The sequence below is a fragment of the Pleurodeles waltl genome, chromosome 7 (assembly GCF_031143425.1).
Source record: "Pleurodeles waltl isolate 20211129_DDA chromosome 7, aPleWal1.hap1.20221129, whole genome shotgun sequence".
Lineage (NCBI taxonomy): Eukaryota > Metazoa > Chordata > Amphibia > Caudata > Salamandridae > Pleurodeles > Pleurodeles waltl.
In genome coordinates this window covers 132349356-132365312 of record NC_090446.1, presented here as the reverse complement: position 1 = coordinate 132365312, position 15957 = coordinate 132349356, and the positions used below count along the sequence as shown (strand labels likewise).

Genomic DNA, 15957 nt, shown 5'->3' with positions numbered 1-15957 from the left:
GCGCGCGAAGCGCGAGTGTGACCCGGAGGACCGGGAGCCCTCCCTGACCGCCTGGGCGGCTTGCGGTGCCGGGCTGGGGCCGTGGCGGAGGCCCTGGCCCCTGGGATCCTCCTGCTGGGGGAAATTTAAATTTGGAGGCGAGAGGTCCGGTGAGGGCTGGGGCGCGCCCCGGGGATGGATCCCTGCCGCTGGGGCGCCGGCGCCCCCCCCCCCCCTCCTGTCGTAGAGGAGGACGCAGGGTGAGCCGCGCCGGCGCGAGAGGCGCGAGTGTGACCCGGGGGACCTGGAGCCCTCCCTGACCGCCTGGGCGGCTTGCGGTGCCGGGCTGGGGCCGTGGCGGAGGCCCTGGCCCCCGAGATCCCCCTGCTGGGGAGAATTTAAATTTGATGGCGTGCTGAGGACCAGGACCCGGCTGAAAAGCAGAGGGGTGCCCCGGGGGGGCAGGGAAGTGAATCGAGCGAGCTGGAGTGCGGCAACATCTGGACTGCGAGTTGAGCGGTGGAAGGCAACACCTTGAGGCAAGTGGATATCCTGGGTTCCGGGTCGTGCTTGGTTGACTTTAGACCCTGGTCGGAACGACCCGAGAGATCGAGAGCGTGATCGCGACGGCGCGAGGCCTACAATGGAGGCGCAGAGCCCTTAAGGTGGAGAGACCTGGGTCTGGGTCTTGGACGGGTCCCCCCCAACTGGTGGAGAGAGCGAGGAAGGGAGCTGAAAAGAAGGGGCCAACGGTGTCATCGCCGGCCGTCCTTACGTGATCAGACACAGCGAACCCCCCCACAGTCCATGGTACTTAACAACGCACTAAATTCTCAGGCTTGAAACCGCGTTAAGAAAAGGGTGGCCCACCTGACGCCCGCCTCAAGTGCCACGATGGGGAAGGATAAAACGAACAAACAACCTCCGCCCTCCCAACAAAAAATCGACCAGTTCACGACTGCGACGGGCCAACGAGGAGGGGGAGAAGTGGCTGGTGGGGGTCCAACCCCTGATGGGGTGAGTGCCATTCTCCAAGCTATTCAATCATCGCAGATAGCCGTGGAAACGAAAATCGGCGAGGTGCGAGTGGACGTGGGCCTCATCAGACAAGACCTTAGAAATGCTGTAACCCGAATTACGGAAGTGGAAACCCGAGTCTCCCAAACCGAAACCGATTTGTCCGACCTCAAAGCCAAAGTAGCCCAGCTGCAGTCCCGAACCGGCGAGCTTCACCGTCGTGCAGAAGATGCGGAAAACCGGGCCAGGCGCAACAACCTACGCTTCATAGGTTTCCCGGAGGGCATAGAGGAGGATAAGGCCGCCGAATTCCTGGAGACGTGGATCAAATCTTAGATGCCTGACCAATCCCTCTCGCCCTTGTTTGCAATTGAAAGAGCCCACAGGGCGCTCGCGCCTCGCCCACCTCCGGGCGGTCCGAAGCGCCCGATGATCGCGCGATTCCTTAACTTTAAGGACAGAGACAATATCCTCAGGGAAGCGAGGCGGCAAGATGGTACGCAGTGGGAAAACCACAAAATCCTAATTTTCCCGGACTACACCAGAGAAGTCCAGGCCCGCCGTAGGTCGTACGAACAGGTTAAGCAAAAACTAAGGGCAATGCAGCTCTCGTACATGCTCCTTTTCCCCGCTCGCCTCAAAGTCCTCATGGCTGGGAAAGCTTACTTTTTTGATTCCCCGGAGGAAGCTTGGGACTGGCTGACGGAGGAGGGCATTGGAGCCCGAAAGGGTCCCCCCGGGACCACTGGAAGAACCCCATATGCCGGGCCCTCACCATCAGAGGGGCCCCGGAGGAGCAGGCGGCGCACCAGATCCCGGAGAGGCAGACAGAAAGACACGATCGCTCCTGCAGAGGACGAAGCAGCCCGGGACTCTGGTCCTCATACTAAATCTAACACTGAGACTCTTCCGGTGTCCCAAACACCGTCCCAACCCGCCGAGGATGGGCGATTGAGTCAGTCTCCGGTACTCGGCTGACAGGAGATGTGGGACCCCTGCGTGAGACGTAAGGGGATTCGGGCTTCGCCTGACCCTCTCAGGCGACCCCTAGCGAGATTAACATTGATGTTTCCGGGGGCTTCCTAGAGTATGGTGTGGAACGCTTGTTTTGTGACTACTAATTGCAACTGATCCGAAAGAAAGGAGGGGTCCACCACTCCACCCCAATGACAGTTTTACTGGCTGTCTGGTTTTGGTTGGGTACATGGACGACAGATGCTTCCGGGGGGGGGGGGGGGGAGTATGGGGAGGGGGGGAGTTTAGGGGGGAGGGAAAGTTTAAGTTAGGTTTAGGAGGCGACAAGTTGGTTAGCCTGGTTTGTAGATTTAAAATTTTATGGTCATGTCCGAAACGGTCATCCCTGGGCTTGCTCCCGCACATCCAAACATGCCCAACAGTGCCATACCTCACGCTTGGCCCTCAGTAACCCAGGTCCTCTCCTGGAATGTAAACGGCCTGTTAGACAAGATCAAAAGATCGGCAGTATTTAACACCCTCCGCAGGTATTCCCCCGCAGTAGTTTTACTACAAGAGACCCATCTTCTTGGGTCCAGATGCCCTATGCTTGCGAGAGGAGGATACGATAGGGTATATCACGCAGGGTTTTCCAGAGGCTCTAGAGGAGTGGCCATTCTGCTCCACCGATCTCTGCCCATGGTAATCTCTTCCACGCAATCTGACTCACAAGGTAGATTCATGGTGGTCACGGGGACTCTTCACTGACAACCGCTAAACTTGGTGTGCGCTTATGCGCCCCCAGCAAATCACGACTCCTTCTTACTTTCGCTCCACCGAGTAACCTCAGGATTACCCCAGGGAACTACCCTGCTGGGAGGCGACTTTAACGCGGTCCTTGACCCAAGGCTGGACATTTCTGGGGAAGCTACCATACATAGATCCAAGCGGGCCTCAGCCCTAAGTAGTTGGGCGGAAAGCCTGGGCTTGTGTGAGGTGTGGCGCACCTGGCATCCCAGGGAGCGCCAGTACACACATACCTCGGCAGCCCACCAGACGCAATCCAGAATAGACCTGGTGTTTATGCCCGCCCTAGATTTCTTAAAAGTAGCAGGGGCTGAGATTCTTCCACGGGGGGTCTCCGATCATGCGCCAATACGGATCCGGCTGGGTAAAGCAGACCCTACCAGACGGCCTATGTGGCGCTTGAACGCGTGGCACTTACAAGATACAGAATACACCCAAGAGATCAGGTTGCACCTCGACCAATATTTCGAATTAAATGAAGGCTCGGTTCGATCCCCAGGAATGCTATGGGCTGCTTGCAAGGCCACTATTAGAGGACATGCCAGAAGCATTCTCCGGTCCCGTGAACGAGATCATAATTCCCAAATCACCGAGCTAGAGAACAAGGCCCGGAGACTCGAATGCCAACATATAAACTTGGCATCGGCCACGAACATGAGGAAACTGACCAGGGTAAGAGAAGATATTAAACATATAATGCTAGATTCGGCCAAGCACATGTGGAGAGCCTCAGCAAGCCAAATTTATGGATGGGGGGATAAAAACGGGAAACTACTGCATTGGCTGGCCACCCGTCCCATGGCTAACAGTATTATACCGGAGATCTTAGATGACTCAGGCACCCTTGTCAAAACAGCAGTGGAAATCGTACATAGCTTCGCCTCTTACTACACCCGTTTATACGCCAGGCATCCACGCCCTGCTGTTGAGAGAGAGTCCCCCCTACTAAATGAGATTACCCTTCCCGGGGTAACTCCAGAGGCGAGAGACAGACTGGACGAGGCCATCGGTCTTGAGGAAGTCTGCAGCGCAATATCGGGACTGACATCAGGCAAAACACCAGGTCCCGACGGCTTTCCAGCTGAATTTTATAGTAAATGTAGCGATATTCTGGGTCCCCACCTGCTCAGCATGTACGAAGAAGCGGAAAATCAAGGCCGCTTCCCAACAGAGATTGATCAAGCCACTATTGTGGTGATCCCCAAAACTCAACCCCCATCGCGACAATGTTCAGCGTACCGGCCTATCTCGCTCCTAAATGTGGAAGTCAAAGTACTCTCTTCGATCCTTGCTTCCAGACTGAGGGAGGTAATGCCCGCGCTGGTGCACCCTGACCAGTGTGGTTTTATGCCCACTCGTAGCACAAGGCACTGCATCAGACGATTACACCTTGCTTTGGCGCACCGCAAAGTGCTATCGCATACGCAGTTGGCACTGCTTTTACTCGACTTCGAAAAAGCCTTTGATACGGTAGACTGGTCCTTCCTCAATCAAGTCTTATATAAAAACGGGCTCGGACCTAAATTCCGGGGACTGGTGAAACTCCTATACTCTAATCCGACGGCTCGAATCAGGGTGAACGGAGTAGTCTCCGACCCAATCCCCATTGGTCGTGGGACTCGACAGGGATGCCCGTTATATCCCCTGCTCTTCGCACTAGTGATAGAGCCACTGGCGATACTAATGAGAGGCGACCCACTGATCGAGGGCTGGCACTGGCCCTCTGGCTCGGAAGACAGGGTAGCTTTGTACGCAGATGATGTGCTCCTGTATATCTCCAATCCATCCAAAAGCGGCCCACGCGTTCTAGAGATCCTTAGACTTTTCGCGGAAGCCTCAGGGCTGACCCTGAACCCTGCCAAATCTTTACTGATCCCCCTTCATCGCTCGCACGAATGTATAGATTGGCAACGGAATATCCCGATACGGAGAAACAGCTTTAAATATCTCGGGATACATATTTCACTTCTCCCTGAGCTAGCGTGGGAACTCAATGTCACGCCGCTTTCAAAGAAAATCAAAACTGACCTTCTGCGCTGGAGGACCCTCCCCCTGAATCTACTTGGTAGAATAGCGCTGTACAAGATGATGATTCTCCCCAGGATCTTATACCTCCTGCAGAATTTTCCACATCCCTTCCCCGTGAGATGGTTCAGGGAGATGGACTCTTTAGCACGCCAATTCATATGGAGTGGCTCACGTACAAGACTGTCGCTAAAAACCTGTCAGAGGGATGTTTATGAGGGTGGACTGGGTATGTCGAATATTCAATACTATTATCTAGCGATGCACATACTTGTAATTAATGACTGGATGGGAGGTGGATGGACAGACCCCGCATATCAACTAGAATTGCAGACGATGGGCTACCCACAGATCCTTGACAGGCTCTACGGGAGCCCGATACCCCGGGATACTCCAGATGTGACCAAAATGGTACTTCTGGGATGGCGTACAGCCCAGAAAGTGACGGGGTGGTGGGGACGCCTAACACAACAAACCCCGCTATGGCAGGGGAAGCAGCTGATACATGTAGCAGGTCTGGAGGGCTTCCAGAAATGGGACACCATAGGTATCTCCACACTGGGAGATATTTGGAGAGGGACACATATACGATCTTTTCAAGACCTCCAGAAACAATATTCCTTAAATAAAACACAATTCCACCGATATCTCCAACTACGTCATGCCCTACTAGTCCACCTACAGACAGGAGACAGCATACCCGAGCACAGCCCCATGGAAGCCAAGGCACTGATGGGAGTTCTGGGAAGGGGAGGGGTTTCTCAGATTTACCGCACCTTAATCACCGCCACTGGGGGACCCCTGAGAGAGCTTCGCCATAGGTGGGAGAGTTGGGTGGGACCCATGGAGGAGGCGGACTGGACAGAAGCACTGATGGCCCCACGCTCCCTGACAATGGCCACACGCTTCCGTTTAATACAATCCTATTTCCTTCACGCCGCATACCTCACACCCGCTATGTTACATAAGGCAGGCCTCCGCCCCACAGCGGAATGCCCCCGCTGCAGGTATCATACAGCGGATTTCTACCACATGGTATGGACATGCCCGATTATAGTGGCCTATTGGGAAAGGGTGGTGCAAGAGATATCTGAGGCCCTACAGAAGGAGGTAAAGAGGTTGCCATTGCCCCTCCTTCTCGGGGTAATGGGAGATACAGAGCTACGAAGAGCAGATCGGTCCTTCTTAGGGGTGGCATGTCTGGTGGCCAAAAGGGACATAATGGCAGACTGGAAGGCCAGGGTGGCTCCGGCACTGGCTAAGTGGAGACGGGGAGTGGATTGGTGTGCGCAGCGAGAGAAACTTGTGTACGAGGTCAGAGGTTGCTTACACAAACACAAGAAGATATGGGGGAAATGGGAGGATGTAGCGGGCCTTTAAGAGGGGAGGGTGAGTAACATTAGTAATGAAAGCGGCAGGGACTGAGGACTGGACCATTATTGTTTTGAGGCCCGTTGGCTTCATGTTGTACTGTATTTATATTTGTTCTATGCAAAATTTAATAAAATCTCTTTATCAAAAAAAAAAGATTGGGCTAGCGTTCCTGGAGCTTGGGTTGGGCACCTGAGGGCCCATTCCATGGTGTCTGACCCAGGCGTTATATAATGGTGCTAAGCAAACTTAGCACCATTATTTGGGGCCTCATCCCACCCGTGTGTCATTTTTGCATGGGGGGGATAAATATGGCGCTATGGGGATAGCGCCTTTTTTTGGATGGGAACACCTACCTTGTATCTCATTGATGCAAGGTAGGTTCACACATCCAAAAAATGGTGCAAACTCCTATATTGTGACGCTAGATGTGTCTAGCGTCAAATTATAAATATGGAGTTAAGATTGTGCCAAATTTGCATACAAAAATGACACAAATTTGGCACAAATAGAGTATAAATATGCCCCTTAGTGAGCACGAGCAGCCACTCGCTATTTATTTTCTGCTGCATTTAATGATATTTCTTAGTGCAATATTGCATCTTCGTGTTCAGTTTGTGCTAAAATAATAAACCTAAATGTCAGGAATAATTTGGAGAAAATCCAACACCAAAACAATATTTAGCGAGCACCGTGGGGGGGGGGGCAGTTTTGCACTAAGAAATAGCGCTAAATGCAGAATTACACTACTTGTGTAATTCTGTGTAATCCTTCGGAATTCTCAGGTACTTCTGCATAATTATGTTACATAGAATTACTTACGTTACACCCACCAGAAGTTCTGCAACTTAGTTCACATGCCCATGGGAATCAGAAATTTAATTCGCCACTCGCCATTAATACACACTTTTTATTTGTAGTTGACAGTAAAGTAAAGTTGACAAAGACAAAAAAAAGTCAAATCTTATTCTGTGACTGGTGCCCCTCGTGAATGAACCCATGCCTCCCCTCCTCCTTTGAAGATTTCTGGCCTAGAGAGATACATCAGACATTTTAGGTCGGTCCGCAGTTAAATTGACAAGAACGTAAGGTCTCCATTAAAGGCACCAAGCAATCACTATGGCAAGACCTAAAAAGGGATCAGTGCACTGAACCCCTTGCCTATTGTATTTGTTGTAGAGTTCACAATTGAAAGACCCTTCCTGTTTTATTCGTCTTATATTTCAAAATGTAAAACCTCTTTCCAAGATGCTTGTAATAGCGTTCACAATGTAAAACCCCGTTCCTATTGTATTTGATAGGGAGTTCACAACACTCAATCTGTTTCTATTGTATTTGTCGGAGGGTTCAGAATGTAAAGCTCCTATGGTATTTCACAAAGACTATATAGCAGTGGTTCCCAACCTTTTGGCTTCTGTGGACCCCCACTTTATCATTACTGGAGCCTGGGGACCCCCACTCAACCATTATTGGAATCTGGGGACCCCCCAACTGAGTCATTACTGAAAGTTGGGGACCTAATCTATTAATATTATTTAATTTTCTAAGCAATCGCGGACCCCCTGGGGAGGCTTCGCGGACCCCCCGGGGTCCCCGGACCATAGGTTGGGAACCACTGCTATATAGTGTAAAATCCACTCCTTTTGTGTTTGTCAGAAATGTCACACTGTAAAGTCACTCTGTATGTTGTATAACAAGCAGTTCAGTGTAAAATCCCTTCACATAATACTTGTCAGTGATCTCAGAATGTGAAACACCTTCCTACTGTATTGGTCATGCCGTTAAACCCTGCAAAGCCTGTTCCCACTGTTTGACTTGGGGCCTCCTGTAACAATGCCCCTATCATGTATGAGCAATGGAACTACTTCTTAAAGAGATTAACACAAGTATTTTCATTTACATGCTTGCAAAGAACAAGATTAACATATGGGCAGAGTCACACCTCCTCTCTTAGTACAGCTTCTCACAGCTCATTTTCTCATGAAAACATAAGCCTTTGCAAACAGCTGTGCTGTGAAGCCAGATCTAAAAACAAATGAACATTTTCAAAAAACATTGTTTACCGAGGTGGTAAGCATTATCATTGCCTACTACAGTAACCTTTAAAAATCCATGTTAGAAAATACTTGTCTACAGGTCTTAGCGCAGTATGATAACAATCCACCCATTAATTCCTATTGGTTTTAAAACAATTAAATATTTGTGTCTGCTGCATTCATCTTAGCTTTTCATGTTAAACAGATCATACTTCTGGAATCTGAAGTTGCATTTCAAAATGAACCAACTCAGGTCATTCACACTGAGCATTACCTGCACAATCCAAGTGCTCCTTTTCAGTGTAAGATCACAATTCCCCTGCCCATTCAAATCCAGAAGGCTGGAAGATCAACATGTGGGTGGAGCCAAAGCCCCAAACTCAGTAGTGCTTCTTGAAGTTCTTTTTTGGTTGATCGTGCAAAAAGAACAGTATGGTGTCCATTGACTACAGGGTAGTGGAAGATAGGTGTCTGAAGAGAGAGGTGAGGTGCGGTGCAGAAACTGTGGAGGGCAGAGATCCACAGTGTTTCCCAGGGAGCCAGTGTGGAAGCCTTCCTATAGTACACCCCCTAAGGTACCTTGTATTTTGGGCTCCCAGTTCAATTGTTTTTGTTTTCTTTTTTACATTTGTGTCCCTATTTTCCATATTTATTATTTCTATATTTTAATGTTCTTTATACATATTTATTGTTTGGTTAGTGATAACATTAAGTTTGCAGCTATTGGCGTTCCACAATTATTTAACCGAACATTGTACACCTACATTTTAAGGTCCATAGTAGGCTTATCAGCCCGATAGAGTAAAAATAAATTCAATCAACCAAAAAACATTAACATTTTAGTACTAGTACAAGGCCACCATTGTAGCTATAGAAACTTCAGTAGAAAATTCGAGTCCTTTTTTAGCCCCCTACCCCGTCAACATTCATAGCTGTTGTGTAGGTGTGGCCGGGAATATGGTCAACAGGACGCACTCTTAGGGAGCTCTGCCAAATCCTGAATTATCCTGCAATTAACTCCTTGGGGCCGTTTGGGCTCCGACGGACAGAGGCGACTTTTGGCGGAGAGGGAGTTCCCCTCAGACGGTGCGAATGGCCGATAGCTGCTACTTTAGTCGGAGAGAGGCAGGGGAACACTCCCTGGCGGAGAGCAAGAGATGGCGCTGCCGAAGATTGCTCGGGCGGCGGCCGGACTGCAGGGGCAGAGGATGGGGCTTTGCTGTGTCTCAAGGCAGCACGGGAATAGTGGTGGCGGTTGCCGTTTCAAAAGGACACGTCCACGGTAAGCCTGGAGTTTGGAGGCAAGAAGGAGACGCTGCTTGCCTCCGGGACCTGGCAGCAGCATTGGAACACTAAAACGTGCCAGGTCTCCACACCTGTGGCTGGAGAACGAAGATTTTGGAGGCGCAGAAGTGTAACGTAAGTAGAAGTGGATGGTGCCCGGCGGCGCTTGCATGACAGCGCTGCGGGGGGCTGTTGCAGCAGCCAACACACCAAGACAAAGCTGGAGGAGCGGCCCATGAAAATCATGGACTTTGGGCGTGCTGGAGAAGAGACGAGAAGCTTCGGAGACGCGACCCGGCTGGACCAAGTGTGATGGGACCTGCTGCAGAGTTGCGAGGGGCCTTTTGAGAGGGGCATGCAAACGGGGGCGCTTAGGGTGGCCTTGTGTGACTGGACAACAGAAACAGAGGGTACCAGCTTCACATCGGAGAACAGGCAGGGCCGTCCAGCCAGAAAATTAGTAATAAAGAAACCAATGATTAACATTGGGGAGCTGCTATATTCAAGGGTTATGGTGCTGACTCTATGTAGCCCATAGAGTACATAGAATAGCTAGAACAAACACAAAGTGAGGATGCAGAGAGACCACGAGGGCGGCAGAGACCTGGGCTGCCTTGTGAATTCAATACAGGGTGAACAGAACTCAGCACGTTGTTGAGGGCCCTGGGCGGAGGTCCACGGGGGACAGCTGAGAGGAGAGCTGGGGCAATCAATACTGTGGCGAAACACTCAACAACTTTAAAATATTGCAGACAATTTGAGGATAAGTGTTACAGCAGCCCCCTACTGAATGGTATTTGACCCTGATTAAAACACCTGTATAATGTAGATTTTCCTAGTTTATGACGGAAAGTCTTAATTTTATTAAAGACACGGAGGCGAGTATTATGCGTTTCTTTTCTTGCTTTATTTAATGAGCAGCAGTCAAGAAACTACAAATCCCATAAGGCTTAACATCTGTAGCCAATGGGATTAAAAAGATAGTTCAAAACACACAGAACCAATAGTAATTACGATATGGCATTATGACGTCACTTGACTGCAAGCAGCCCTCTTTTCTTGCAAATGAAGTCAGTTAACTGTGAACAAAGGAAACAACAAGCAAAGAATAAACAGAGCCATGAGGAAAGCAAAAACATCAGAGAAAAAGTCCAGGAGCTTGCAGAAGCGAGGGTGGTCCGGCCAAACCGACAGGGATGATCCAAGTCCTGAAGGGAACGAAATGTTTGGATGACCTGACGGGATCTGATTAGGACGTTGTCTGAGTGGTTGAAGCCGGAACTAGAGAAAGGGAGGGAAAACAAAGTTATACAAGAGGTGGGATAATACTCGCCTCCGTGTCTTTAATAAAATTAAGACTTTCCGTCATAAACTAGGAAAATCTACATTTTATGTCAAGACCGGAGGCTCCTATTATGCGAGTTTAAAGCATATTAATCACGTTGAAAGAAGCATTATCAATTGGTTTGCAATAAAACACTTTAAAAGTATTATCATTGGACCAATCCGCAGATTTTAGAATATCCTCCAAACGGGAACCCGCCCAAAAGGCTTTGGAAGCCATAGCCCCCCTAGAGGAATGAGCTCCAAACTTGGAAACATCAATACCAGCCAAGGACATAATCAGTCTTACCCAACGTGCTAGTGTAGCAGAAGAAACAGGGTTATGGGGTTTTCTGAAAGATATGAGAAGTTGGGAGGAGGATGTTCTCAAATCTGCGGTTCTATGCTCATAGACTTTGAGACATTGTCCTACACACAATTTTGGTTGAAGCGGAAAATAGGGATAAAAGACTGATGACAAATTCGTCTTAGTGCGTCTTACAACCGAAAACAACACACCCGACGGGGTGAATTGACGGCTGGAGACGTCCAAAGCCTTAACATCTGATAACCGTTTAATAGAAACTAAACATAATAACATTGTTAATTTAGCAGATAAAAGCTTTAATGATAAACTTGAATTATCTGGTAATGCAATCAAATATTTCAAAACAATATTAACATCCCACAAGTGGTTGTATTTTGGTAACGGAGGTTTAGAAAATTTTACTCCCTTCAATAATTTACAGACCAACGGGTGCTCGCCTACTGGTTTCCCGTGAACATGAATATGGTTGGAAGAGATAGCAGATCTGTAAAGATTGATAGTGCGAAATGCTTTACCTTTGCTAGCTTCCGAGGCTAGAAAATTTACGACAAAAATAACATCTGCTGAAAAGGGATCAATTTGTCTTCCCACACACCAGCAATCCCATAGAGACCAGGCCGCCTTATAGGCTTTTTTGGTGCCTGGGGCCCAGGAGCTTGAGATGTAATGGGAAGCTTCTGCCGAAATGACAGGGGAAGACTGGGGATTCCTGATATTTTCCAAGCGGATAAGGTTAGGATATTGTTCAGAATAAGGGGGTGAGCACGGTGAAGAGGGTCTAGCAGCAGATCCGGAAAGGATGGAATTAGCAAGGGAAAATCTATTGACATTTCTAAAAGAGTGGGGAACCAAATTTGAGATTGCCAAAACGGGACGATAAGAGAGAGAGAGGCGTGTTGACGTCTGGCCTGAGCCAGAACCCTGTTGATCATTATGAAAGGAGGAAAGGCATAGTTGAGGGAAAACGACCAGTCTTGAGAGAAAGCATCTGATGCTAAGGCTAAGGGATCTGGGCGCCAGCTGTAAAATTGGGGAAGTTGTGTGTTGAGTCGGGATGCAAAAAGGTCTATGGAAAAAGGGCCCCATAAGGATTGAATGCTGTGAAACACGGAAGGATGAAGTCTCCAATCGCTGGAGTCTCGAAGGTGACGAGAATGCCAATCCGCCACTGTGTTGAGAGTCCCAGGAAGATACTCTGCATGTACCGAAAGATGGTTTGAGAGGCAAAACTCCCAAAAGCTCTTGGCTAGATCTGCCAAAGGTTTGGATCGTGTGCCCCCAAGATGGTTTATATATCTGACTGCAGATATGTTGTCCATCCTGAGCAGGATTGCACAATGTACTTTGTTCTTTGCAAGACTTCTGATTGCAAAGGAGCCTGCAAGCATCTCTAAACAATTGATGTGCAATTTGGACTCCTCGCTTGACCATGTACCTCCAGTCGAGATGGGTCCACAGCGGGCCCCCCAGCCTTGATGACTTGCATCGGATTCTAACACAAGATCTGGGGCTGATGGAAAAATACTTCTCCCGTTCCAAGCAGCTAAATGGTCTATCCACCATTGAAGCTCCGTGCGAGACTCTATGTCCAAAGGAACGAGATCGGAATACGAAAGCCCCTTTCTCAGGTGTTGAATCTTTAATCTTTGAAGGGCACGATAATGAAGGGGACCCGGAAAGATTGCTTGGATGGAGGAGGAGAGAAGACCTACAACTCGGGCTAGAGTTCGGAGGGAAATGAGGGAATTTCGGAGAATTTGTAGAATTTCTGATTTTATGGATTTTATTTTTGACGATGGTAGAAGAAGGGACGCTGAGAGGGAATTGATTTGAAACCCTAGAAATTCTACGACTTGGGAAGGGATAAGAAGGGATTTTTCTCTGTTTATTATGAAACCCAATTGCTCCAACAGAGAGCAAGTCGTTTGCAGGTGGAGTATGAGAGTCTGAGGCGATTGACTTAGGATGAGGATATCGTCTAGATAAATTAATAATCTTATCCCTTGAGCTCTTAGAAAAGCTACCACGGGTTTCATGAGTTTTGTGAAGCACCATGGGGCCGACGATAGACCGAAGGGCAGAGAGGTAAAGTGATACATTTTGTCTAACCATTGGAATTGGAGAAATTTTCTGTATTCTGGATGAACCGGAACGACTAAGTAAGCGTCCCGTAGATCCAATCTGACCATCCAGTCGTTCTGGAGGAGAATATCTCTGAGATGGAGGATTGTTTCCATTTTGAAATGCCGGTATACTACAAACCGGTTGAAATGTTTTAGATTGATGACTGGACGCATCTTTTTGTTTTTCTTTTGAACAAGAAAAATTGGGCTGATAAAACCTGAAGGAAGGGGAAGAGTGGGCGCAATCGCTTGTTTGCGTAACAATGTGTCTACCTCTAGGGAAATTAGATGAACCATTTCTGTAGAAAATTGGGGAGGAGGTTGGAAAAAAGTTTGGACAGGAGTAGAATAAAGTTCTATTTTGTAACCTAGAACTGTGTTTAACACCCAAGCATCTTTTGTTATTGCATGCCAATTTGACAGAAAATGGGAAATACGACCTCCTGTCGGGAAAGAATCGACAAAGAGGCTTACCTGTTGGGTTGGTGGCTCTGGAATGTCTGGTCGACCTGGCACGGTATCCTCTGCCACGTTGGGGGTAGAACTGAGGTCTAAAGTCCTGCTGATATGAGCTGTAATAACCTCTGGAGCCTTGATTGGTGAATCCGCGGCCGGTAAAGCGACCCCTGCCTCTACCGGCCCTGGCAAAAACCCGCTGGTGAAACATTTTTCTCATGGACTGTTGGGCTTTGGTTAACGAGGTGAAAGTAGCAACATATTTGCCGAGGTCCTTGATAAAGGAGTCTCCAAAAAGCTGTCCATCCGATTGGAACTGAGGTTGAACGGTTGCCAATTTGACGAGTTTGGGATCAAGTTTAATAAGTAGACCTTTACGTCTCTCGTGAATAAAGGAAGAATTTGCATTTCCCAAAAGGCAGAAACAACGCTGAATCCATAAAGATAACTCTTCTGGGTCCAGAAAGGACCCGTCTAGTCTGGCTGATTCCACAAGATCGAAAATTCTAGTAAGAGGCCCAGTAATATCTAAGAGTTTATCTTGGCAAGAGGACCAAGCTTTATCTACGCCCTTGCGCGGGTCCTTGCCTTGTTTGGTGAAGAAAGTCAACATTTGTTCATCAATAGTAGGAGTGATAGTGGCTTTGTTGGAAAGTACGGGACGAGGACATTCAGACTTTAATTTGGACCTGGTTTGTTTGTCTAGTGGAGAAAATAGTTTTTGTGCCACATAACGACCCACATGGTCCGCTGGAAACCACTCCGTGGAATTGGGATGATGAATTTGAGAGGGATCGAACATAGGAAAACCCTCTGAGTCAAAGAGAGAAGGGGTAGCAGAGGTTATTTTTGGTTTCTTTGGAGGAATGGAAAAGGACTCATCATCGTCTTTATCAGATAAATAAGAATCTGAATCTACATCAGGCATATCTTCGTCTGTATCTTGAATAACTGGAGAAATAACCGGGAGAACATTGCGTTCTTTAGATTTTCGTTTTAGAGAAGATTTTGGCGCCATATTGTTATACTCCTTGGCAGGAGCCTTGTGAGGAACCGCGTCCTCTGGCATACGTGAGAAGGACTCACTTTCCATATGCGTCCCCATATCTGGCTTCGCTGGTGGACGCGTACTGCATTCCCCCGCAGTCTGGGCCGATTTGGAAATTAAGTTAGAAAGGTTATTCTCCAGATTTTTTGATAATTTTTGTAATGAGGAAGAAACTGCCTGATGGACAGAGCTTCTGATGAAATCACAAAGTTCATGTCTCATGTCTTCCAGTTCAGAGGAAACACTCTGTTCCATAGAGGAATTGCCAGGTTCCATTATGTCTTTAAAGACAGTAAAATATGTAGAAATAAAATAGAATTGAAAAAATTAATTTTGAAAAGTCAGGAGACCAAAAGCGAGAAAAAACGGAGTCTTTTTGAAAGCAGAGGGACTAGAAAAGGTTAATAAAATAACCCTGGTCTAAAAGAAGCCACTAAAGTTGCTCTAGATAATAAAGAAGAATGCCGTCAGAAGCGCTCTGATATACGACGTCTCTGCCTCAGGAGCAAACCGAGTGACGGTTGCTGCCTGAGGCAAAAGAATGTTCGGAATTTTTGAACGCGCGCGCCGTGCGTCTAAAGTAAACAAAGCCGGCGTCAGCTGGAGCGCACGGCTGGAAACCCTCTGAGAGAGGGCCGGAAGAAATGTAAACAGACGGCAGTTGCCGTGAGCTGGAAAGGCATGAAAGGAATGCCTAAAAGCGGAACGCACGCGACACGTGCTGAAATTCAGAAATAAATTGAGAGCTGACGGGCTCAGCTCCAAACAACAAAAATACAGTTGACGAGTGGTCGGAGTCGGATATAAACATGCGGCAACTTGCCGTCTAACATGACAAAGGCCAAAATACAGTATTATTTACAAACCAACAGCATTAAAATATCAGATAATGTATTAACAAGGAGAAAAGAAAATGCGACTTATCTCGACTGCAGCAGCAAGAAAAGAGGACTGCTTGCAGTCAAGTGACGTCATAATGCCATATCGTAATTACTATTGGTTCTGTGTGTTTTGAACTATCTTTTTAATCCCATTGGCTACAGATGTTAAGCCTTATGGGATTTGTAGTTTCTTGACTGCTGCTCATTAAATAAAGCAAGAAAAGAAACGCATAATAGGAGCCTCCGGTCTTGACATAAAATTAAAGCATAACATGGGGAGAGATCGGGCACAGCGCCAAACTCAGAGCAATACCATAACTCAGTA

General features: G+C 48.0%; 1 protein-coding gene across 1 annotated transcript; it reads right to left on the bottom strand.

The window, feature by feature from the left end:
• Window positions 1-10358: 10358 nt before the first annotated feature.
• LOC138303854 (uncharacterized) lies at window positions 10359-15457 on the bottom strand. The gene is made up of 2 exons (XM_069243334.1): window positions 13722-15457; window positions 10359-10754 (listed from the first exon to the last, which is right to left on the bottom strand). The coding sequence occupies exons 1-2, from the start codon at window positions 15025-15027 to the stop codon at window positions 10723-10725; spliced, it is 1338 nt and encodes a 445-aa protein (XP_069099435.1). The 5' UTR covers window positions 15028-15457; the 3' UTR covers window positions 10359-10722.
• Between the last annotated feature and the right edge of the window lie 500 nt (window positions 15458-15957).

What these genes read in the sequence shown, in the direction of transcription:
- LOC138303854 (XM_069243334.1), bottom strand. Translation starts at nt 15,027, where the DNA reads ATGGAACCTGGCAATTCCTCTATGGAACAGAGTGTTTCCTCTGAACTG. An exon ending in CAGAGCCACCAACCCAACAG is followed by an intron (nt 10,755 to 13,721) that starts GTAAGCCTCTTT and finishes CCCTTTCTCTAG; the next exon opens with TTCCGGCTTCAACCACTCAG.